The 26,659-nt window shown below is 42.1% G+C and overlaps 1 protein-coding gene across 2 annotated transcripts in view; it reads right to left on the bottom strand.

The window, feature by feature from the left end:
• Positions 1-13,912: 13,912 nt before the first annotated feature.
• The window catches only part of MTCL1 (microtubule crosslinking factor 1), a 50,275-nt gene continuing 37,528 nt past the window's right edge, over positions 13,913-26,659 (bottom strand). For both annotated transcript variants that reach the window (XM_032707472.1, XM_032707553.1), the window contains exons 10-12: positions 24,807-24,838; positions 21,789-23,343; positions 13,913-15,151 (exon numbers count right to left, since the gene is read on the bottom strand). In XM_032707472.1, coding sequence (XP_032563363.1) covers positions 14,942-15,151; positions 21,789-23,343; positions 24,807-24,838 — 1,797 coding nt within the window. In that variant the 3' untranslated portion in view covers positions 13,913-14,941. The remainder of the gene's footprint in view (positions 15,152-21,788; positions 23,344-24,806; positions 24,839-26,659) is intronic.

Here is a 26,659-nt window from a genome sequence, read left to right as displayed (position 1 = left end):
TCTGGGATTTTACGCATAGCTGTAAGGTATCTCTACCAGCTGTCACTTGCAAGAATGATTGGGGTCCCTGCTTGTTCACATGAATACCTCTTACCTGGCAGTCCAAACCCCCATTATTCTTTTCTGTCCAGGCTCTGTCATCTTTGTCCGTGTTCTGGGATACCCATTCCTCATTTCTGCCTGGGTGTACTGCAGCACTAGGATGGCTGCCTCAGGAAGACACTGAGTTTCTTTCTCATTCATCTCTCCCCTCATGCCACACTTTCTGTGCAAATCAAAACTTCATTTAACAGGACCTGGAGAACAGGTTACAAGTGAAATTGGTGTTAGACGTCATCCAGACCCACTCACAGCAGAAATTCTTCCTGGCTTCTTTGATGTCTCTCACCCAGAGGCCCTAAGGCATCTTTTAGCATTGTATAGTCAAAATGTCAAGGTCATTACAGTTGTTTTCTTGTATTGCTACACAGGCCAGCTGGAACTACTAAGACATTCCTATTATTTTTTTAGATAACTGTTGAACATATATTCTGTACAGCTTTAATTCTCAGTTGGTTTTGCCAGCTTTCTATAGACCACAGAAGGTGTTATTAACTAGAGAATGGGTTGTGCTACTTTTCTGTGTTACAAGTTTATTAATGATGACTGAGATGAGGTCCCTTCTGGGATGGTACTGACCTTTTCCACAATAGTTGAGACAGCACAAATAGTTTTAGGATCAAAAGAGATAAGCTGAAACTGCTGAGGGACTGGAGCATGACTGTAATTACATAAAGCAGAGTAATCCACATGTAAACAAACATTCAGGTTGTCAAGCCTCTCTTTCTGAAAATTTGGAATAAACTCATTTATTGTCTCGTATATGACTCAAACATTTACCGATTTCGTGTTGTATACTAAGGATTTGAAGCAAAGCCTAAAGAAAGCAGCTACACAATAAACAATTCATTTTATAGATGGAGCTGGCACTTACTTTTGTGAGAGCATATGGTGAATATTTAGAAGACAAATCTGTGCAATTCAATTTCACCTCCAATATGCATATTTTCCAGTGACTGGCTTAAGGCCAAACAGGATAATACCCCTTGTGGGATCTCCCACACCACTCTCAATTGATTCAAGACAACAAATTTAGTGCTGGCTGCCAGTCATTTGTAGATTCTATAAGTTGAACGCTTTCCCAGACATTAACCTATGTGGGACTAAGCACTCTCCTCTGTCTGGTACGCCGGGGAAAGCTCCTAGGATAGCTGGATATATTATTTTTGATATAATGGTAATTTATGGGTTTCATATTCTCAGCTTGTGGACCCTCTGTGACATCTTAATATTTTAAAAAATCCCTTTTTTTGCAGCAGGAAACTGATAACATATTGACTTTTAGCAAGTGTTAACAAAAATCAAACAATTTTTGTTTATAATGACATTTCCCCCCTGTAATTCTGCCTATTTCTCTTGATTTGAATCCACAATGCTGTAACAGGATCAGTATGAGTGGGTGCCCATGAAAACCGTAACTTGGAAAAGCTGATTGCAAAACCAGGATTGCTATTAACTGTGGCTTAAGAGGTTTAGAACCGATACTGCTCTTCAAAGCATTTTCTCAGTTTTCCTTGATGGCAAGAACAGTTTGAACCATTTTTTTTCCAGTGGAAGTTAAAATTCATCACTCTTTTAATATAAAGAAAAGGAAAATCAGGTGCCTTACAGAACACCTTCCATTCCCAAGGCAGCAAATATTTATTGGGCTCATAGCCCAACCATACAAAAACTGTTGCTGTCACAGTGTATTCTTGTGTATCCTTATCATTATTTTTATTGTTAACTTTGGCATAACGTGGCTGAAATAATGCAAGGCTGCTAGGCACGGAACAGCGTAGGAGACAGAAACAAAAATCTTGACAAGTCAGAAAAGTTAATTCTGACTCTAAAATACCTCTCACCAAAATATAACATTTTAAATACGATGAAAATCAGGAGAAGAATTGTATCTCTGCGTACATTTTGAAACTGGAGTGGAAGGAAAGAGATCCTTAGACAACCTCTGCTCTCTGTAAGAGGGCTCTTGCAGATGTGGCTGGCAGTCTCTGCTCTCTGCACCTTCCTTTCCCCATGTGCATGGAGCACAGAAGTGGTGCGGAATCAAAGAATCTGGGCTGGACTCTGTGTCTGAGTCACTTTGTTGATTCTCAGTGCAACTAGTAGAGTAATTTATGCAAAGAAATTAATCTATAGGCTTTTTACATAGATGTGAATGGCTTCAGAAGTTGCCAGGAGGACCAAGCCCTGCAATATAATTTTTGCCAAAGTTTTAAAATCAGTAAAAATGTCTGGCATGAGCCAGGGGCTTAGGCTGGATCTGAAACATTTGTGCTATGGTAAAGAACGAACTAGAGCAACAATGGAAATTTGGACTGGAAAAAAGAAACTGTTTAGGACGAAAGTCATGGATCTTTTGTCAGAATGCAAGAGATGTCCATGATGGATAGAGGATGGCATCTGGGAGGAAGAATGGGTGCAGGTGAAGGTAACTGCTGAGTTCTTAGCTTCATCAGCTGTCTACACTGCCTGTGAAAGCACAGGTAGTCCTCCACCACTAATACCTGTGAAGCTCATCTTTATCATTAATATCAGTTAAGCTACAGGCTTCAGATGCACCCACACACAGGACAGTTCGGTTTCTGTTTTATCTGGCCACTCAGTTGAGCTTATAAAGTCTTTATTATTTTCAAATGTAATGCAAAATGGAGTGTGACACCTTTGATGAGTATTGGATGTAAGTCTCAAAGGCATCGTGAAGGACCATCCTTCAGGGCCAAGCAGTTTTGTGTCCTGCCCTTGCACTGCAGCTCGACAGGAGCAGGGAGTGGATTCTGTTTCTGGGCTCTGGCACAGAGATCAATTTGCTGCGAGAAGCCGGAGGTCTGCCATAAATGCTGCCAGCTGGGGCCAAGCAGGAGCAAATTTCTTTATACTTTGAAAACTGCCCTTCCTTGTTAAATCCCTTGGGTACTTTATGTACATGAGGAATGGAGAATCAGGGCCCAGGACCAAGGAAGAAAGGGAAACCAAATTCTGTGAAGAAATTACAGAATTACCAGTACTTTTAGAGCCCAAGCAGAGTAACTGGCCAAAGTTACTGAATCACATGAGGGGAGGAAAAGGCAATCTTATAATACTCCATATGTGCCTTTGTTTGTATCTATAATTTGAATGCTTAAAGTTTCAATGAAGAACTGTAAAGAAACAGGAGGGTGACATTTGATAGCACCAGGGAAAAATCAATTATTGATAAACTTAGCAAAATTTTATATAATGATAAACAGTGCTCTAAGCCCATGATCTTTCTGTCCTCTTCAACTTTCAAGGCAGGAAATAGGCTCCTTTTGCTGCTGCTAAAGGTTGCAATGGCATAGCTTTACAGTCATAAATATATAAGGATTATTTGGAAAGCTTTGTCTTTTAGATTTAAAGCTGTGCCCTGACTTTGAAATCTGACCTTACTGGGAATCTGTGAAGGAATCATTTGATACTTTGATACTGCTACAGCAAACTTTCCTCATTTCCAAGATCAGCACTGGATTTCCAAGAATGGTTTTGCCACATTATCTCCTGGAGGAATCCAGTGCCCAGACAGTCAATGCTGGAGCGGTTTCACAGTGTTCAGCAAACAAGAGGCACTACACAAATCCTCCATTTGTATGCCAGGCTCTAGTGTATTGAGTAAGGATGGGGCTGAGAACAAGGAGGGCTCTGCAGGTGCTGAGGTCTCTTTCAGCAGCACAATAAAAGCCTGTCCCAGCTGCTTTGCTATACTGGTTCTCATCACAAAAGAATATACCCAAAGCTTCTGGGCATAGACAGGCAGGTACAGACAAAAACTTGGTGCCATCCACAGAGCTAAATGTGACACTGAACAAAACTGACATTTTATTTTGTTTCTCCTTTTGTTTTAAACTCAGACCTAGTCCCACCCACAGTGCAGAAAGCATAAGGAAATGGCTTAAGGTGGTACTTGATTTCATTTTCCCAATCTGCAGCACCATATTTGCTGTATAAACACCTCCACACAATGTCCCCTCTACTTGCCAAGTTGGCCTTTAGAAGTGCTGGGTGGTGGAAGGAGGCCAGCACCACCTTTGAGACTGATGTCATTGCCAGTCTGTGACATGCCTGCAAACAACATATTTTCATAAGGATCCATGCTCCTCATTCACCACTGAGACCAGTTCTTATTTGTGTTTAAATCCCTATATATGGCAGAGTGCCACCTGCAACTCCCAGGAAATCCTCAAAGGTGCCAGCTTGAACTGAAAGGTATTTTCCATGGTAGCAGTTAAGGCTGTGCATTTCACATTCCCAGTGCTTGGAAATCAGCTAAAATTTGGTATTTATGATGCTATTGCTTTCTGCTGTCCTTCTTGAAAAAATCAGGAAATATAAATGGAGGCAGATCTGTGAGCACACGTATTCCAGCTGCCCTGCTCATCCTGCTCCGCTCTCCCTTGTGTGCTGACTATGCAGTGCAGCAGCCTGGTGGAAAGTAGGTTCTCTCCTCTGGATTCTGGGGAGCTACGAGTGAGGTAGCAGTAGAAAGCCCATGGCCATGATCCTTGTAGACTGAGCTGCTCTCTTCATGGAAGGTGCCCAGCAACACCCAAAGCTGGTCTCTGTTTGGAAAGTTTTGCCTTGACCAGGGTAGTGCAGCCCAGAAGAATCCAGTCCAGGTCTACAGTGGCTGGAGGTCATGCCCATGGCTGTAATACCTTGTCTGCTGTCACTGGTGAAGCTTTAGGAAGCATAAGATGTGGCTTAGTAACTTCCTTGAGGAACTTATCAGCCTAAATGTTTGGCAATGCTAAGAGACCAGCTCCATATCACCAGAGGAATGCTCTCCTCCTGCAGGCTCACCTTCTCTAGCCTGATGGTACTTCTTTCTTTCATGGAAAAATGCACAGGATTTGGAAGCTTTTATCAAACCTTGCCATTGATCCACTGTAAGTGCAAATGCAGGCTAGTGTACGCAATGCAGACAAGTAAGGAGCAGGAGCGAGATGTTTTCCAAGCCCTGCTGTACCTCATTACACAAATTTTTTAACTTTGAAACACCTCAGTTTCCCAGGTGGCAAAACAGCAACTGTCACAGGAGAGCAAGAAAATTTCCACATTTTCCCAAGAAGCGACTCTCTGCGTATGCATTGTCTGGGCTCATATAGGATCCAAGCAGGGAAACCAGTGTCAAAATTCAAATGGGTACTTAGAAAAGAGGCTGACAGTCAGACACAGTCTTGCCGGGTCCCTCACCTTGGCCCCTGGAAATTGGATGAGTAGTTGTGGTTTCTTATGTTAGCTGCCACTTATTTTTGCTGTGAAGCTGCCTGACCCCTCCTGCTCAAACTTCCTGAACTCTCTGGGTTAGTAACTTTTCCACTGCTGGATTTCCCATGCAGGTTAAAAAAATACAAACTCATCTTCACAGAGAGCACACACGGCTAGAAAAATGGACAAGAGCACTCTTGTCTTCAGTCATGTGACACAGTCAACTAAAGGGCATCCAGCCTGCATTATGAAAATAACTAGAAGCTGATAATTTCTTGCATAGCGCTGCTACTGCCTTAATGTATTTCCTGAATGGCTATGGATTTTCCCTATTCAGAGAGGCGAAGTTCCAAAAAACTCCCTGTAAATATGTTTCTCTCATTGCCAAACTCAGAGAGACAAAGAAATTCCTTCCTCCTGCCTCTACTTGCTCAAATTTAATTAGTACCACAATTTCTTCCTGTACTAAGGAAATAGCTTCTTCTGCAGATCACTCCGGCACAACAGACACTAATATAAAAACAAGTTCTGGGTAAAATGCTGTAATATAGAGAAAACTCTTCAAACCTCTCTGAAGAAATCCTAGTATATCATTACTGGTCAAGTTCTTTGGCCCCACGTTACCATTATGTAGCAGCTACATCTAAAACTTATGTAAGACTCCAAATTTTCTGTAACCACTCTGTCACTGGTCACCAGGAGTGTCCAGTCATTTGTGCTGCTAAAGACAATGAACACCTTCCCAACACGGCCATGCTGTATCCAGGAGAAGGATGAGGTGTGTCTGGGCAGCACCTTTTGGGGGCTCATCTAAGCCCTGCCCTCCTCCTTCTTGCAGAGCAAACCTCAGCACTCCCTGCCCTAGGTACGAGGCACGTTTGCTTTCATCCTACCCTCTCTGACTAACTCACATGGACATGTGTGTGCTTGTGTAATTAGGTATTTTTTGGTGTTTATACATAATAAGAACAGTCTGCACTGCACACAGGTCTTTCCCGAGGGAGAGGACGAGCGTATAAATTATGAGACAGATGTTAGTCATGCTGCTTATTAAACCAAAAGATGGTAGCATTCAAATACTGAAGAGGTAAGTGTGGCAGGACAGAATAGAAGAGGAAAAATTATTTTTAGGTGTCTGTTTCTCCTAACTGCATTTTCAGAGGGGGTGAGCACGAAAAGCCTCTTTGATTTCATTTGAGACATAATGTTCCATTTCTATTTCTCATTTGGAAAATACTGGGTTAACTGAGGGCAGATCTACCTCAAGTGATGCCTCCCTGTACAATGCAGTTGCTCCAATCAGGCGGCCCTTGAACTTTCCAAAACTTCTCAATGAACACTGGTGCCTTTTTAATATTACTTTTATCTTGCTGCTAAAACCAATTGCCAGCAAATCCGTCAATGACCTAAACTCCAGTTAACTTTCTAATCCAGTGTAGAGCAGTGGGAGGACTAATTGCTGTTTCTTACAGTTTTTGAATATACAGCTGAGGGTATAGGTGCACCAGAGAAGATTTTAGCAAACATATACTCTGTTAATGTAGTGCCTGGTTGTTTTTAACAGCCATCGTGCTGTAGCTCTACAGAATTTGTTAGATGTTTTACATTTTTACAATCCGGTGGCACACTATAAACCAGGTCTTTGGCGGGGAAGGATTTGCATGCTGTTTGATGTATGTGCCAGCTCGTGGCCTGCTGCTCCCTAGAGCAAAGGCTCATTTGCATAAAACATGCATCAAAAGGAGGTTTACTTGTGTGGTAGCACACTCAGATGCCTGCTGGATAAAGGAAACGCGCCGTGACGGAGGTTGAAAGCCTATGTATGCATCTTTTGATAGTGTCTGTGTGCTTCATCTGATGACACCCATACAGAAATGAAGTCAAAATTTATCAGAGTAAATGATTTAGAGAGAAAAGAGACAACAACAAAACCTGCCATGGCTTCTATGCTATTCCCTAGACATTTCTTCAGTCACCATCTTGCCTAGTCCCTAATTAGCACAGGAAAATGTGAGACTTTAATCACAAAGGCTTCTTAAGTAGATTAAGGACCAATTTTCACTGTCCATTTAACTTATCTTTAAAGGTCTGTATTGTATTTCTCTTCTTATTCTGAGCTGAGCTTTTACACAAAAATACTGTTTAAAAACAGCAGACCAAATAACTATGCAGTGACTCAGCATCTCTATTTCCAAAGGCCAGCTTTGCTGCAGTCTGAGATTAAAAGTTATGTGATGCTGATAGGGGATAGAAAACAATATTAAGAGATGTGGAAAAGTCCATCTGGTCTGAAGGACAACTCCATCCTGTTATGGAAAAGGCCATTTTATAGACCAAGGTGTCTGTTATTAAGGTTCTGGTTTTACCCCTGTATATATACATATGCATAGCTAGATATAAAAAGATAAAATAGTCTTTCTGTTTTAAAGATGGAAAAATAAATACAGAGGGATAGACAGACAGATAGATGCTTCTTTACTCATCTTTCTTTAGGAAACGGTTTTCAATTTATACATTTAATTTTGTTGTCTTCTGTGACTACATTAGCTGTTTATACGTGGTTGCTCTTTAGCTGATGTATTTTAGAAAGATTTAATGCTTAATGTGCTGCCTGATGTGTTTTATTTCTATATAGTAGCTATGGAGGTGCTGCCTCTAGGCAGCTGGCAATGAGCTTCCTGCATGCAATACACTGTTTTCTGTTTAAATGATTGTTTCTAGGCTGTAATTACTATGTCTGCACTACAGTATGCACCAAGCCTAATCAGTTCATCTGTCAGCGTTGTCTGCTATCCTGACAAGAGACTAAAACCTTTGCAGGTCTGACCTAATAGATGTCAAGGTTAAAAATGTCTCACTGCTTCTTCAGATCGGCCATTCTCTGCTGTAAGACCGTGGAGACTTCAGAAAAGTGTGTGTGGATTTTTAAACTAGATTTTACTGAGTGACCTGACTTCCACAGAGAGAAGCCTTTCCACATATCCAAAGCTTTCTGGTATGTAGGTCACAGTAAATTTAGTTAACTTGCTAAGTAGCTCAAATCATAATTTAATTTTGGTGTAGGGTGATGTGGGTTTTTTTTTTTTCCATTCAGGTCAGGAGTGGCCTCAGGTAACAGTGGGCTAATTCTTTACTCCATTCCCCATCCTGGCTCCATTTGAGTTTCAGAGGTGCTTCTGCCTAACCTGAAGAACCAGCACGAGAGGGATCTTCTGTCCTGGCATTGGTATGATTTCAGAGTAACTAACTCCAGTGGGAGAAACTAGAAAGCCTTGTAGTGGGACTGGCTAAGTAAACCAGTTCTGGTTTGGAAGCCAGCAGTGGCTGAGCAGTGCTCATGGGACAGGGTCCACAGTGAGTGGTGGTTCCCTCAGTTCTTCAGGAAGGATTAATGTAGATCAGGAGTGCTGCTGGTCACCTAACCCAGACCTCCTGGCCAGGAGTACAGGCAGACTCTTCTAAGTGTGGCCATGTTTCTATTGAACTATTTAGCTCTGTGCTAGGAAGATGCAATAATTATTTTCTGAGTAAAAGTAATGCACATACATGAGGAGGTGTTATCCCACAGCAGCTTCTGAATAAATAATTTTGCATCTGTTCTTAATGTGAAAAAAGTTGTGTAATTCAGGGAATAGCGTCCCACCATGTCTCCTCCACTTTGTGTCACAGTATTCTTCAGTACTCACGGCTTGGCAAGTCAGTATTTCCTGCTGAAGCCTCAAAGGCTTGTTGGAAAAACACAGCACAAAACAGCTCCAACAGCTCGGGCTTTCTCTGTCAGTCAAACGTGGACTGATTTTGAGAGACGCTCTCACAGTTGCAGACAGTTTGTTGTTTGCTAAACACAGCTCAGAGTGCTGGTTTCCAGGGGCTCTGTCTGTCCTGTCTTCTCATTGCTGTTTTCCTCCCAGTTATTTCATGATCCTATCCTTTATTAAAAAAAAATTAAAATTTAATATGTTTTTACTTAATATGGCTACACATTAGTTCCTACTTGTAAAACATTTAGGATGCCTATACAACACATTTAACTTCCATTTTTATGTGTATGTAGTGAAGTGACGGTGTCACAAGCATCACAGACTGAGGGGAACACAGATAATTTGTGAAGCCAGGGCTTTGATTTTTGTCTGAGATGTGATTTCCATGACAAACTACAGTGACATTTTAGTAAGAAAACACTCTCTCAAAAGTCTTTGGTTTTGTCATGGAAATAGCTGCGATGAAATCACGGCGTTTATTGTTCTTCCTCTCATTCATATATGCAAAGTGGATTTTTTTTTTCTGTCCTGCCAATGCAGTGTGCAGAAAATTGAGCAAGGAACAACACATGTCCTCTTTTAGACAACATCAGCAGTCAAGGCCATATTTTAAAGACAAACATGCTGAAGCTGTAGTCAGAGATTTGTGATGGAAGTTCCCAAAATGTCCTAGTTACTTAAGTTTCCTCTCTGGGTAGAAAATCAATGAGATTTCTCTTCTTAACTGCTAAGCAATTAACATTGCAATTCTTAATAGATAAAATGTATGGACTGCTTCTCTCCTATGTAAAGTGGGAACTTTTTCCTGAAAACTTTTCCCCCAAATTGTGTCTCACTGCATGTTACTGCAGAGCTTAGTATTTTGGATCCAAGTTGGTTCCAACCAACTGAGGGAGAAAGAGGTGCCTGCTGAGCAATGTCTATGGGATGAGCCTGTTCATTTGCACTCTCTCCTCTGTAGCCTAATCCAGAGGGATCACAGCGGGGAAGAGGGGCAGGAGGAGGATGGGTAAAGTACCTGGGTCCATGACATTTTTGTGTGTAAACCTGTTATAAAGTCTTACTGTAGGAATTAAAAAATCCAATTAAGGTATATAAAAAAACCCTAAAACCCAAACAGCCCAGGGATTTAAAAGGACAAAACAAAATTTGCTATTGTTGGCATTTAATAGGATTCATATTGCATAGCCTACCATCACTCTTCCCTTTTAGTACAGTGTCTGCTTACATTGCTCAGCCAGGCTTGTTGCCATCAAGAGACATAAAAATTCAATATCCAAACCACCTTCTTTCTTCTCCTCATTCAGATATCCTGCAGCTGCCAAGTACACTGATTTTTAACTTTTTTTTTTCTATGACCTTCTCTGCTCAGATCTCAGTCCATCACTCTGAGCAAGACTAACCCAGGCACATGGGTGTCCTATCCCCAGCAGGGGAGTGTTTCTGCCACCCATCTTTTGACCTTCTGCAGCTCTAACCTGCAACTGATGGCTACCAAACCAGGGACTTCTGAGAAGCCGCTTTGGGCCTGTGTAGCCCCACTCCCACTTTTGCCTTCAAAGAGTTGCTCCATAGGAAGCATCACTTTTTTTCAGGTCAGCTTCAGGATGAGAGGCTGCATCGGCCTTGCTGAAAAGCCCATTGACCCCTCCTTCACTGGCAAGATGCTGCTGAGATCACCAAGTGCTCCCAGGATTTCTCACTTTTTTTTTTTTTCAGAGGATGCCAAGAGTGGCACCCAAAAATTGTTGGTACACCAAGAAAAAGCTCAACAATGAGAGAAGTCCTAAATCTGCCCTGAGAGTAAAAAAAGAAAAAGGTGTTTTTTCAGAAACAAATGCTAGTTTTTTATTCTAGAGACATCTCTCACCCAAACCTGAGGGCAGAATGTCTTATATTCCTGCAAAGTGGATAAGAAGATGATATGAAGGGAAGGGAAGCAGACTTCGCTTAAAGCCATTAAACCTCTCTGCAAAGCAGGCTGGGCTCTGTAGGGACTGAAGACATTACCTGTCATTTGTATGAAAATTATATGTACTCAGCAGCCTAATAATACTCTAGCATGTTGCAATGATTTACATAAAGAGAAGTCAAAACAGGGGAAGAGGGAGTGAGCAAGAAATGAGGCACCTCCAAAGAGAGCATGGGGGAGCTTGATGGTTCAGGTACTCAGGAAAGGAAGGATTGGGAGAAGATGCCTGTCTCGGGGTAGCCTATGTTTACAGAGAATTCCTCTATGCAGAGAGGAACATGAGGGGAACATATGGGAAAGGATGGGGAAGGATGGTCCAAGCCTGGTCCTTGTCCAGGCACTGAAGCACAACACAGACGTAGTGTTGCCATGTTGTCCTATTTTGGGTATTCCCTTGTGGGCTTGGATAGGTGAGTTAAGAGGCTGTATACCATTACCAGTGGTATGTATCCATGTCCCCCAGTTGTGTAAAGGAGAGGACAGCATGTTGGGGTCAGATGACTGCGGAGAGACATGAAGTAAAGTTGGAGAAAGGGCTGAAATGGGAAAAAAGGGTGACTTTTCCTCCTCATGGTGCCCTCATGTACTCAGCAGTGTTGTGGCAAGAGGGGCACCCCAGCATCCTGGGATGTTACAGCCTCCCTAAAAGCTATCTGGAGTGGGATGGATGCCACAGGTCACAGTTCTGCTCCTGATCCCCTCTGTGTTGCAGGAGCAGGTAATATCCCAAGGCTGTTGTCTCCAGCACCACAGACCTCCGGGTGAAATCCAGTTATCTACTGCAGTCTTATCAGATGAGGCTGTGACAGATGTATTCATATCCCCTTACACTAACTTGTATGGTAATCTGTGAGGCTTCCCCTGCCCTGATTATTCACGAGGCAATAATTCAGACACCCCACAGACACTGAGTGAGCTGCAGATCTTCTAAAAAGGCTTTTCATTTTCTCTCAGAAGCTTTTAAAAGAACCTGAGATAGACCAGAGACCTGTAATTTATTTTATAATTTAGATAAGTAATTATGGAGCACGATGGAATAACGCGAGCGCCGGTAGGATTCTTCCAACCCCAACAGAAGCTACACCAGAAGAGTAAAGCCCTGTTGTTTCCAAGGAGTCAGTGATATTTCTTGATGTCGCTATATTTACTAATTAGACTAGAAAGGAGATTATGTTTAATTAATGTGATTATTTTAAGATCATCCATAGAATTTCTATTTGTACCTAACCTTCTTCTTGCTATTGCTAGCTCTCTTGCTTTTATTTCAGTGATTCTTGCTGTTTCAGAAGCACTTTACCTGTCAAGTCACACACAGCTGCTTATCCTCACAGAGCTTCATATTTAAGTATGACCAGCAGCTAATTCTGGAAACTGGCGTGTCCTTTACTTGAAAGGCAAATATCATTTCCTGGTATCAAAGCAACAGATTAGTCCCCTGAATTTTCTTGTGAATCATTAAAAAAAAAATATAGCTGCCACAAGAAAGAGAATATAATTTTTACTTGCCTGCCTTCAATATTTCTCATTCCTTTGCGACTTTAACTTATTTCATCTAGGAGAAAGAGCTTTTAAGGAAGCAGCAACCTCCTCCTATCCCTGCAAAGCTACTACTGGTAATTTTTGAAAACGAACAAGGATTTTTCAGTTGTGGCCTAGTCTTTCTCAATAACCATTGTGACTCTTGTTTAACCTTCAAAATGCTTCTTGCGTGTGCTATTGCTTCCACTCCCAAAATGAGATCAGTCCATCAATTCAGCAAAGTGTTGCAGAAACAAGGTTTTCATTTGTGCAGGGTGGCCACCATAGACAATTTTTCAGACTTTGGGATTATACTTAACTCTCATGCAAAACGCTATCAGTGAGGCTTTGAGGCAGCTGGGAAAGCAGTTATCACTAATATGACTGTTGCTGGTCAGGACTGGCACTGAACAGCCCTTGTTTTGGCTGAGGCACCAAAGAGCCCTTACAGTGCTTTTAAGTCACCGCCTGTCTTGGTAAGTGGTCATTTTTGTAATGATGACCCATAGGTAGACATTTTGACACCAGGTCATAAACCACAGCCCTCACTGATACAGTAGAAATCAGATCTCAATTGGCTGCTATTTGGGAGCTAGGGAGTTTGTTCTTATCCAACAGCTGAATTATACTTCCTAGAAAGCCAGCTGTGATGCAGCAGGATGGGACATGAGGGGCTTATCCCTTGACAGAACTAACCAGGAAGGCTTCTAGGTATCCCAGATGGTGCTCTTCAACCAGTGAGCCTCAGAAAGCTTCAGTAAAGGAAATGGAACAGGAATGAGCCAGCTCAGTGATGGGATAACATGTCAGAGCAGTTCTGGGGCTCCAGAGAAAGCATGTGGCCAAACAGATGGTCCCAGGCAAAATAGCTTGAGAGGTTTCCACCTCTTGGAAGCATAAATTTATGGCTGCATTTGCTTCTCAGTGTTAGCCACCGGTTTTACTGAAGTCCTGGCTTTATTGGTCTCTGTATGTAATGCAGATGATCCATAAACTTGGATTAATACTGGACATGCAATATTTTTGGCATTATGTTTAGCCAGCTGGTTTTCACTCCCATAAGTGACTGAAAGCAACAGGAGATGGGTCCCACTATCTGCGTGAGCAGATATTTTGTGGAGTTCAGTGAGGGAATTTAGAAAACTTCTCATGGCCTAATCCAGTGTTCACAGGTGTATGCAGAGCACAGCATAATATTTGGCTTTGCTATGACTTATTTCATACAAGGAAGCATTCTGCTTCCCTTACGAGTAAAGGAGGAGTTTGAGGGCTTATTTTCCTCCCAGTTAAATGAACCTGGGAAGTACCATCATAAAAAACCATCACAAAGCACTCAAGCAGCTTGTAAATACTGAGGGTTTTATTTCCACTTCACATGGTCTCCAGCAGTCGCTTAAATAAGACCAGTTACAATTTAGTATGCCCAAAGATCTCCATGGTTTTCCCAAAACAAAGGAAGTTCTCAGTAAACACTGTACATAGCCAGTTGAACTGCTAACAATAATTTAAAAACTCTTTTTGTATAGTCAATGCAAGAATACCAACAATAAAAGTACAGTACAGGTAAATTCACAACAATATTACAGTGAAACAGATTGACTCACATTTATGTGATGGTACAGTAGCAGTATGTACATGCACTAAAGTGCGAGGACCCAGAGGCATGCAAGTCAAGTATTGTAGGTGTATTTTACAGCTAACTCCGTAAGACTTTCTGAGGCATTCTTTTTTTCTTTTAACACATTTTTTTGTGTTTACCTGTATTCCCCTCCGTCTCAATTGATCACAAGTCTAGTGAACGAGCTTAATGGCTTTCTTCACTACTTAAAAGGTATCGCTTCAGACACTTGAAGCATCTTAAAGAACCTTACCTTTAAAAACTGATAACACTGACATTAAAATATAATAAAATTAACTTAAGACCCTAGTTTTACACAAAATTAAAAAATAAAAAAACCCCAACCCCCAAAAAAACCCCAAACCAAAAGTGAAAATATAACAGTGCAAATGTAACCAAAAGGCAGTCAGTATTTGGAGAGAGCGCGAGCATGTATTCAAATTCCCTTAAAATTTATTTTACATTTTATTTTAAATCTTACTTTATATCATTTTAACCTTTTTTTTGTTTTTGTTAATATACTGTATGTAGAAAAGATGGAGACAAAAATAGTTTTCTCAGCTATGAAAAAATTATTACAGGCACATTAACTGTTTCATTCTAGAAACACCTCTGTTTCCCAGGTCGGACATTCAGCAGCTGTTTCTGAGAACATTCTTTGACCTTTCCAAGTGGACCTCCCTCCTTCGTGGCAGAGACGGCTGGCGGGTGACCTGGCAGAGGCGAGTTGCGGCCCCCCGTTCCCATGCGGAGTTAGGCCGGCTCGCCTCCCTGGCTGGGGGTCTCTGCCAGAAGCTCCTTGCTTCCGTACTCCTCTGAGGAAGTCAGGTCTCCGGTGGACTGCGACTGTGAGGCAGTAGGGGAATGTGAAGCCCATCGTGATGGTGGGCGCCGGTTCGCTGGTCTCTCTGGCCGGGAGAAGCAGGGTTGGAGGGACGGGGCTAGTGCAGAACAAGGTAGTTCCTTGGCAGCCAAGAGAGCAAAATAGCGGTTAGTGACTTGCATTAGAGGTTGTCTGGATGCGCAAAGAATTAAGGAACAAAAACTTCAAACTAAAGCTAAGCATCTGTCATGTGGCGGGACAAAAGCAAGCAGCAAACATCTGGCTGTGTGTGGGCTCCAGGAATCTGCATGTATTTCCATGATTTATGGAACAGGTAAGGGAGAGAACGAAAGAGGTCTGAGATGAGTTGAAGTAGCTGACAAACTTCCATTTGCTAATTCTCCTCGTGCTAGAAAGAGAAGAGCTGAAAAGTACATTTGCATGATAATTCAGGAAAATCCACTATTCATTCATTTTACTCTAAGTGCTGACCTGGCATAAAAGGGTTGGGTTTGGCATTTGCAAGAGGGGTGAAAATCAATGGCTGACTCCTTTTGTCTGCTTCAGAGTTCAGAGTGACATGCAGGAGACTTCTTAGCAGCGGAATAATGACTATAGGAGTAGTTATGATCTCCAGCTGGGTAAAAGATGAGGCTTACCTACAGATTTTGTCTTCTGGAACATCACTTCTTACTGCCAGCTGCTGAAGCCTGAATTACAGGATTCAGAGGTACTGAATGTTGAAGAGGACATTCACAGAAATGGAAGAAAATGGAAATTTTATTACTCCACCAACTTTCTACTGTTCAGGCTTGGTTAGTGTGCGTTTGCAATTAGAAACTATCTACAGTTGTGATTTTTCACCCTAGCACTAAGTTGGTAATGCCTCTAATATTCATGGACTTTGCTCATAGCGCAGCTGGGCTTCCTGTCTCGCTCTGAATGCTCCTTACACCAAGGTGAGTAACTGTGGGAGCAAGTCTGTCTCATAGTGCCAAAGCCAAACTTCTGAATTTCACTGCATACTTTGTGATTTATAAAAGCAAATCAGAGGAGTTTGTCAACCTATAGCAATGTGTACACTAAGCAGCAGTCACTGGAAAGGACAGAAGAGTTCAATAAAAGGAAGTCTCAAAGTCAGAATGCAAACTGGCAATAAATGAAGAGAGAGACCAAAAACAATACAGTGCAAAGGAAAAGCTCTGGCACAGTAAGGCACAGGGAAACCAAGGCAGCAGTAGAACAATGCAGTGGAAACACAAGGATTCAGCACACTGTTTTGTATGGAGAAAGAGAAACACGACTAGGGATGGAGAATATTGGAGTAGGTAACATGATGTGATTGGCAGTGAACAAACAAGGTGATATGCCATTGAACCTCTCCATTGGAGTGGGAAGACCAAACATGAAGACAAAAACATGACAGAAAGATCAATTTTGAAGACACAGAGCTGAAGTATGAGAAATGGAGCTGGTGAGACCTTGTGGGGAGAGAGTGCATTTTCAGACTTGAGGAAGCCTCAGTGAAGGGTCAATCTTGGTGCCTTTGGGGCAATGCGCAGCCAACAGGAAACTGTGCACCAGTGCTTGAGCCAGACCTATGCCCACCTGCTCTCAGCACTCACAGAGAGCGAGGCCAGTGAACCATTGCAGGAGATGGTCAGGGGGCTATAAGTCCTCAGCCTGAACCACTTCCTACCTCTCTGTGTCCTCACCCCCCACCCCATCCCTGAGCCATAAACTTCACGACCCTTGCTAAAACAAGAGTAAGGCTGAAATATAAATCGGTGCTAACAAAAAGATTGACTGTGTGTCCTTACTTCACCTTATCCCACTGCGCCTGGGGCAACATATGGTCTGTGAAAGCTACCAATAGACTCAGATTTGTTAAGAGAAATCTATCTGCACAGCAACACTCACGGGCAGCAGAACACGGAGAATTGAGGCTATGAGATTTGCCTGGTTTTGTCTTAGCCTCTTTCTAAACAGAGGCTTAAAATGATATCTTTACAGCATTGCTTGCTTCTGGCTGCTTTATCCCAGTTTCAGAGCAGTAAATCAGAGTTAGCATGGCGATAATGAAATTTATTTCCACTGCTGCCTCCCAGTTCAAAAGCCTCTCTCCAGCACACCCGCAGATGTTGGTCAGCTTTTACCGAACAGCAGGGTTAAGCTCATCTTATCTGTGATGTACATGTGCCCAGCACCACACAAGGCTGTGGTGGTGGTGGCTTCAGGGCCAAAAGTGACTGGCAGCGTAATCTTATAATGTGCTGGCTGCTGAGTCAGTCACCCCCACCTGCAGTGTGGAAAACCAGCCATGACAAGAAAACTGCAGAATGGTTTGTGAAAACCCTTCCTCACCTTCCAAACGTAGCTGCCATAGCTAGAAATGTTTTTAAAAAAATTATCCTGTGGGTGATTTAGTTTGGTTGTTGCTTAGGGGTGTGGGTGGACAGGCAGCACTTCTTAGTCTGAACACTGAAAATGGGAAAGATTATTTCAGCTTCAGTTTCCAGCTATTTCCTAAGCCAAGCTGTCAACCACCGTGGCTATGCCTATACTAATAAAAAAACCCAAACAACAGTTTTTGCTTTTCTCTGAGGCGGAGTGAATGGTCACAGCTCATGTCTGCACAGCGTCATCCCTTCACTGCGGCAACTGCAGTCACTGGCCAAAACTGGGCCTGGAACAGCTTAATGAGCAAAAGTGACTGTTAGCCACAGGGTGCTGGAGCACCCTTCCCAGCCCTCTCCACATGCTGCTGTAGCCAGGGCTGGAGGGGAGGCACCCTGGGGCAGCCAGAAGCCCTGTGCAGTGCTGTGTATTTGTCAAAAAAAAAAAAAAAAAAAAGTTTGATATAATTCTGAATCCCTTCCCAACCCTTTGCATACCCTTGTATTGGTTTTAAATTTTGCCAATTTTTAAAAGTTCAAAAAAAACCCTCAACAGCGCAGATTTTGACTTGTGACCTCTTCATAGCCCATGCTGCTGCAGGACACGGTAGATGAGCTCCTATTCTGAGCGCTTCCTGACTGTGACATACAAAGGACCCCCCAGGGATATTGGGTGGGCACTGATACCTCTGGAGCTGTGATCATTTATTTCCCTTTGTTAACTCACATGTTCAAAGATGACTGCTTTCGGAAAGCTCTGGAAACAAGGTAGAAAGGACTTACAGCAGTGAGGCAGGCAGGGTTAGAGTCCCCAGGGGGCAGTTAATAAGACAGTTTGGTTCTGGACAGAACAGACAGAAAAGAAAAAGAAAGCAAGTAGTTGGAAAGAACTGTTTTAATCGATTATTTTTTTAAAGTGAAGATTTCATGTCAGCAAGGAAGAAGTCTCCAGATGTTACTACTCATTCAGATCATGTTACCACTGATATCACAGGGAAACTAATAATCAAAAATAAAAGATAAGCCACTAGCAGAAAAAGATTCAGAAAGGAAGGAAGCAAACAAACCAATCTTTTACAATCCCAGCACAGTCTCAGAAGAGGAATAGCAATAAACAAAACAAACATTTCTACCCAGCAGAAAGTTATCCTTTGCTAACCTTGATTAAGGCAAGGGAAAACCACATTACTATGAAAGAGGAATAAAGCTGTATTTTTTCCCTTTGTTTAATTTCAAGAGAGAATTTCTGTTTATGAAATCTTTAACAATTGAAAAAGTGTCCAATATTTTGTGTTGCTCATGCTTGTGTTGCTCGGTTTCATGACAGCCCATTGCCTAACCATTTTCCCTTGTTTCTCTTTAACAGTGATGCTGGATGGAAGACTCAAACTACAGCAAAAGCCCTTTAATTCTGACAACACCTTCCGTAATTTTTCACATTCCTCCTTCCATGCTGAGCAGTTCAGTGGCAAACATGCAGCAACTGCTCTGCCTCGGCAAGCAGAGGATGCAGCACCTGCCCTCTCCTCTGTGGGTTTGTGTGGATGGTCCTTTCACAGTGCTGTCTCCAGAATTGAGTCTGACTGTCAGTCCAGGACTGTTGTGCAACCTCCATGATCTACACCTCTGCTAGTCATAGAAGTAAAATGTTCATACAGCTCTTATGTTGTTACTTAGGCAATGCTAATCTGCATTTTTAATAATATAAATCCTATGATATGCAATTAAGATAGTGGTTTAGTGAATTAGCAGGATAAGACACTAGTAGGCCACACTAGGTGGAATAAATTTACTTTTAGGCAGCTCTGGGCGAGTTAGAAAATACAAAGTTATTGCTACTCTGTATGCATATACACTCACATGCTCACATACTTATGTACGTAAATACATGAATATATATATGAACTAGATTTCGTATTTGCAGCAGGAATATAAAAGGATATTATGTAACTAAACAACTCAGAAGCTCAAATTAAAGAAAAGTCACCAAGAGATGCTGCATGCAAGTTTAAAAGTCATTTAATATACTGTGCCACGACTGCAGAAACCAGAAGGTCAGAAGGTGGTAAGAAGGTCACTTATCTTGGCCAGAAACCAACAGGTGAGGGGAAAGCAGAGCAGGGATCTACAGGAAGGTGGCAGAGTCTTGTCAACGCTTCTTCAAGAACAAACCTGCCTCCTTCAAGATCATCATTAGCTGAACTGCTGCATCTGGTTTTGTACAAAATGTACCAAATGGAATTTGTACAAAGTGTAATTTATGTGGTAGGTGTAATCCACGAATAACCCAAGGCATCTGCAGAGTATAAACTTATTTGTGGTTTTGTTTTCAGCAGCAAACCCATGCTCCATTGAGTATATCTTGCACAGCACCACCCCACCTAGGAAAAGCTAAGCTTATCCTGTGAATGCCCACCACCTTCCTTTTCAATGTACAGTCCTGAGAAATGAGAGGATCACCCAAAGAACATAAACTGTGCATCTAGACAGCAGTCATAACAGCCAAGTAGGAGCTGCAAGGCAAAACAAGTCTTAGCTCTGAAGATCAGAACTCAAAAAAATCAGCAGAAGATACTGAGAATTCACAAAAAGGAGCAATTTTCTGCCAATTTGATGGTCAATGAGTTTTTGCTAAATAGCAATGACCCAAATCTCTCTGTGCATCAAACTCAGGTACTGACGCTAGTTGCATTTTGCCAACAACAATTTATAATGATGCAGGATGACATCCGTTAATATATATTCGAAATCTGCTGAGACATTTAGAAGATACAGGAGGGAATCAAGAGTTTCCAGGGATGCCTTGAAGGTAAAGCTGAGTTGAACCTGCTAGAGTTCAACACACTTTCTAAAAAGGACCAGTAATGTATTCTCAGTATTTCAAACTAAGGAAAAAATTCAGAGATAACTTGAAAAAGTCAAATAAATGAGGCTGCTTTCCACTTTTATTCACTCTGAGGTGTGTGCAAAAAGACCAGTTTCACTCACTAATATTTATAATGTGCATGTGGTTTCTCTTTTTTTAATGTAAAAACTTCCCTACTTATATCTGTTTAAACTGCATATAGGGAATATATCCTCAGCTTTGGATCCTCTGTTAAGCAAAAAAGATCACACCCTCAGAGCAGTACCTACAAAAGAGGAACTGATTGCATATTGACACTAGCGCAAGGCAAACTGCAGACCAAAGGTTCCAGCGCTCAGGTCCCCACAAATCCTTCAAGCCAAATGTTGAATTAGGAAACAGGCTTTGAACCTTCCCTTCTGTGGCTATCTGAGACAGGAGGGCTAGGATTCTGCCCAGTGAAGGCAAGGTGGGATGTCTGGGGTGTACAGGGATCAAGAGGGAGCTGCTGCCCTGCAGCCAGGGCTCACCAAAATCATCAGGATGTCAAAGGGGCAGCACAGGGCAGAGAGGATGACAAGTGCCTGTCCCTGCTCTGGGCAATATTACCAACCAGCAGGGCACATGCCATTTCAGCGCTGCACCAGAAAGGCAACATATAGTGGTAAGAGCTGGGCATAATTCAGCTTTTCCAGGCCTTCTCAGAGTTACACTCTCAAGGGCATGCTGGTTCACCAGAAACAGGATGTTTATACACTCGTAACTGAAAGCTTTCATCCATCATGACACACTCTTTTTTTGTTGATTGCTCTAGCGCATAACTGTACCTGAGACTGACCTCTAACATCTGGGTACACTTGCTGAGACAGATGATGACTGTTACACTATTGATGACAAAATATCAATAAGGAGTTCTTAAACACTAAGTAGGTACGTGCTTAGACTAGTTGATTATATGTATATATATTTTTCTTTTTCTTATTTTTGTAAGGCAGCAACAGTTAGTACCAAATTTCATGCCATTTAATCACATTCACAGACCTGAGCCAAACTTAATCAGATACATTCAGAAAACGTATGCTGAAGGCCCTGAAGCTTTGGTTCAGGGTATCGTAGAGACTGTTTTTCACACAAACTTGTTAACACCTGTTCTTGTGTAGGAGAAAGAAGCTACCTTTCCATCCAGCATAAAAGAGAAATTTACTCCAACCTGAAGTCCCTAGAGCATCTGTACCATGTGGTGTGTTTTGTGACAAAAAATCCTTACCCCAGCCATTCAGAGGAGAACCATTTTTATCCTAGAAAGATAAAACTCTTTCGATGTTTTCAAGCCAAATAAGCTGCCAGGGTAGAAACTCATTTCTTTAATGAGTTCTTCAGTTACTAATCCAATAGTTTCATGACTTGAACTCACTGGTGGTACCATGACAGAACTAAGATATTTATTGTAAATACTCACTGCAAGAGATCTCATAATGCATCTGTTCAAAGAAGAGTGCACTTAGCTATAGGAGGAAAAACAAGCAAACTCATTACCTCTATGGACCCTGGATCTACTTTGACAATTTCTCCTGTGCTGTTGTCATTGCTAAGATTTGGTGGGCTGTGTGAAGGTAGCCTTCTGTCTTCTTTTAAGGCATGCTCCAAAAGTTTCTTATTCAAGATCCTGGCAGCATTTTCTGCAAGCGTGTACCCTGGAGGAGCAGATAAGTCCTGCCTGATACTTGTCACCTCAGTCCCTTCTTCCTTTTGCATCTCTGTCCCCAACCGGAGAGGACTGGGTGATCTGCCACGGGCATTTGTACACGGCTCCTGCAATGGGCCCAGTTCTGGTCTGGGTTCTGCAGACCTGGACCGGCTGCTGGATCTGGGGCATTTTTGGAAGGTCTCATGAAATATGGGGCTGTGGTCAATAATGTTGAATAAACTGGAGAGTCCATCATTGATAGTGGTGTGGACAGGACTCTCCCGTGTAGTAGTTGATCTTGCCCAGGCGGACTCACTGAATCCTTTCTGAGGTGTGCCTGGCGTAGTCCGGTTATTTGGCTGGTCTGATTTGGGAAGGATTTTCCTTTGCAGCTTTGGAGAGCCATATTTGGGGGAACAGCATGTGCGTTCAAACTTAGCCTGGACCTTTTCAATGACAGGGGTCACTTGCCTGCTTCTTAGGCTCCTGGATGGTGAAGAAACAGGTGTGGACCCCCCCTTTGGTGTCAGACACTTGTGTGGGCTGCTGGTGATATTGCGCAGGGTTTCTGTTTGCAAGCCAACGCTGATGGTCTGGGTGGTCTGTGTCCCTGTCGTTCTCATACCATTGGTTTGACACGCAGTGTCCTTAAATTGAGGCTCCGTGGAGTTGGAGCGTATTGCGTTTCGGACAGAGAAAGCAACCTCCTTCATGTCATCACTCATGTTTTTTGACATCTCCAAGCTGTGCAAGGGTGAGGCAAAGCCCACAGTAGTGCAAATAGGACGTTCAATGGGATGAAGGCCATTCTCCAGAAAATCTTTATGATGTTTGGCCAGGTCACAAGACCATCTTCCAAACATATCTGAGGAAGCACCTTTTGTCTCAGCGACGTTCCCCATAGCTTTGGTCACAGAAAACAGGAAGTCTGGCTCAACCTGGTTTTTCCCTTCGCTGCCAGCTATCACTGAGTTATCAAACCTACGGACAACCGGTGGGCTGTGAAACACTCGAACTCCCATTTTTTCGGTTACTCCGTGACTCCTCGTTGGCTGCTTTTGGCAGTGCTCTGGGCTGGTCATGGTGTTAGTTGTCATAGTGACACTGGTGGTGAGGTACCATGATGATGCCTGGAATGGATCTGAAGCAGGATCATTCCCAGCTTTCCCAACTTCTGTCCTTTCTGCCCAGCCTTCTGTAGGCTTCTCAGTGGCCCCGCCATGGTTCCTAGTGCTATTGTAATCCCAGTTTTTGTTGAACTCCTCGATATATTTCAGATCATCAGGAGACAGGGGAGGGGTTATATCATCTTTGCTGCTGGATGAAGGTAGGTTTTTTTCTGGTAGAAATGGAGAAATATCCATCAGGCGCTGAAATTCTGACATGGAAGAAACGGACATCGCCCTGGAGAGGGGAATACAAGAGAGTCACTCATAGGCTTGGAAATTGTCACAAACTGACTTATTTTCACCAGCAAATTAACTCTGGAAACCCAACTTTCACTATCTGCTTACATATAAAACCACTTCAATCACAGAATCATAGACTATCCTGACTTGGAAGGGACCCACAAGGAACATCAAAGTCCAGCTCCTGTCCTTGCACAGGATAACCCCAAAAATCACACCATGCTTATAAGAACATTGACCAAATGCTTCTTGAAATCTAGCAGGCTTGGTACCATGACCACTTCTCTGGGGAGCCAGCTCCAGTGCCCAATCACCCCCCAGGTGAAAAAGCTTTTCCTAATTTTCCTTTCTTTGCTGTTTCTTTTATTAAAGTCCCCTTTTATTATCTTTAAAATAGCTGTGAATGCAAACATTGCTGATGTGTCAGTAAAGGTACCAAATGGTTTGTTAATGGTTCTTAATTTACTGCTTTCTCATGGATTACTGCTTGGCAAATGTCTGAAATATGGAACAGTAGGATGCATTTAAGAATTATACCATTCATAGAAAATGAGTGTTAGTGACAATGCGAGGCAGACTTTTCAAACAAGTGTGGAGTATTTCTGACTTGCTGGGAAATCAGCAAATCCACTCCCACTCCTGAGACTGCCCAGGCTGCACAGCTGGTGCGTAGTGATGTGGGACCTCCAGCTGAGATGCTGTTACATTGAACTGGCTTGTTGAGTTGAGCTCATGCTGAAATTCAACCCAAGGGAATCTCCAAGTGATAATGCTGAATTCTTGGCTTTCCTGCATTTCACTCACTCATGAAAATCACAAGCATTCAGCTGAGTTGCCCTACTACTTTGTTTAAAAAAAAAAAATCACACAAAAAAACCCCTTTCTGAACAGGACTACATAAAAATGCAAGTAAGTGTAGTTATCAGAATCAGCTCAATGAGGTAAGTCAAGCTATGTGAGAACTCAGCAAGTAGTGGTTTTCATGTATTAGTGATCTGGAGGACAGAGTAAAGTCACACTGTGAGTTTTTAATCAAGAGCTCCAGCTGCAGTTGGGGTGTTTCTGTTAGGCAGTCAGGTGAATACAGTTTTTAAGTGGATCTCCTAGTCAGATCCTCTGGTTTGCATCGGTGGCAATCTCAGAGAGCATGGGTTGGGTTTCAGTATCTACGGTTTTGCACTACTCACTAAGGCAGGCGTAGCCTTCCCTGTAAGCTGCAGCTTCATGTTCTTTCCTACAGTGTGATCTTTGTGCACTACAGCTAAATATGGCCCAAGTTATTCAGAGTAGAACAGAAGCATATTGAGATAAATTAATCCGTGGGTAAACCCATTAATCTGGCTAGCAGGCCGCTTAGGAGGCGGCACAGCTATGCCTCAGGTCTGTGATTTGGGTGCAGAGAGCTATAGTTCCAGCACCTGAATATTTGCTGGGTTTTTCCCTGCAAGTTTTACTCACCTTTGAAGATTTCCTTTGTGTGTTTCTTCCTCCTGATTAAAAGCAGAAACAAAATAGAATAAGTTATTTCTGAACCATTAACTTATTTGCTTCCCATTAGTTGCACCAGTTATGTTTGTCTCTAAAAAGTATCTGATTTTCCCTCTCATAAATAATCTCAAATTGCCAGTGAAAATATTCTTCACTTTATACATAGGCAGTAGAACGGGCAATCCCATTGGGATAACACATTGCACAGGTAAAGCCCGTGTGGCAAATCTACAACACCCTTGAACTTTTATATGCCCATGCAATCATAAATGGAGGTAGCCTCCAAATGGCTTTTTTCCACGATGTAGTGTTTTGGACCATATATTTGTGAGTGAAAGTGTTCTGTGGAGGTAATCTATATTGTATCAGAGACCTAGCTGTGCTGCAGTAAGAGATAAACCGAGGTGCTTTGACATAATATTTCATTATATGTTTCTCTAGGAATCAACAAGTGGCACCAGTCGATACTCATTCAACTCATCAAATCAAATGCTTAGGAAGACTGTTGCTTCTTTCACGGTGGAATACCTGCAGCTTGCTAATGGCATTAAGATGTTTTTATGGCAGTTATTTCTCTGTGACAATTCCCATAATGAGTTGAGGTTTTAAATAGATGCTTCTGAAGCAATTGCTTTACAGTGAGTTTAACTGTTTGCTTATATTTCTAATAAACTATAGGTATTACAAAATACGATCAGGATAAAAAGAGTATTAATACCTTTTACTTTTATTTGATCTCATGAAAGCTAGAACATTACCAGCACAGAAGTGCATTTCAAATTGGGACTATTCAGAAACAGCACTGCTTAACTCAGCAAATACCTTCTGGTATTTATCCAGAGTCAGGAAAAAAAACAGTAGTAAACTGATCCTCCTTGCATTCACTGCGGTATAAGTCTGGAATAACATTGGTGTCTTCAGTGGAATTACTGCAGAGTAAATCTGATCTAAGTGAATGCATGATCAGGGTGAAGGCTGGATTGACTTCTGCAGTTAGTACCAAAGAGAAAATATAGTGGAGAGGTAGAGTCAGCAGGCTGCAGTTGTCTCTGTGCATCCTCAGTTAAGCTATTCATTAAACTCCCATCAGTCTCACTTGAACAAACCCTCTGAGGGAAAATTACTTTGCCCAGGTTCCCCTAAAACATACCTTGAAGGAAAGAAGTTATGCAAATATCACTAAAGACCAAATTTTGCTGCCCACATTTTTGTTAATGACAGTAATGTCTGAAAAACAGAAAAGGGAAGAGAGAGCTCCCTTGTCTAAATATCAGACTTAATCTGAAAGAAAGGAAACAGCAACGAAAATTAAACACAAAACTTAGTTCCCTGACACTAGTACTGACATTCTTCACTGAGCACTTGGACATGCATGAAATAAAAGCTAAGAAATAAATATGGGATCCCACACTGCCAGCCATACATTTATGGCACTGAGGGAAGAAAATTTGGAATACATAGGTACCTACAGCTACTTAAAATGTAAGAAGGGCAGTCACATTTCTTGCCTCTCAGTATTTTTTGCTTTGCTTCCTCTCAAAAAACTTGATTTTGCAATCCTTTGCTTTGTACAGCATATGGGAATGGGAAACCTGGGTTTCATTCAGCAGCAATATAAACAGAGAACCTGGAAGTGGTGAAAATAAGCCTCCTGTGGTGCAGATTTTTGCAGGACACAGACTACATTCACTATGTACCAATGGCATCTTTTAGTGCTGTGTTATACATGTTTATAGCTTTCCGGTATGATTTCAGGGTAGATATTCTTCTGATGAATAACTTTATTTTTTTAACATCTCATCTCACTTACTTATGCTAATCTG

Source organism: Chiroxiphia lanceolata, chromosome 1 (genome assembly GCF_009829145.1).
Source record: "Chiroxiphia lanceolata isolate bChiLan1 chromosome 1, bChiLan1.pri, whole genome shotgun sequence".
Lineage (NCBI taxonomy): Eukaryota > Metazoa > Chordata > Aves > Passeriformes > Pipridae > Chiroxiphia > Chiroxiphia lanceolata.
The sequence above is the reverse complement of the archived record's forward strand: the minus strand, read 5'-3'. Positions and strand labels throughout refer to the sequence as shown.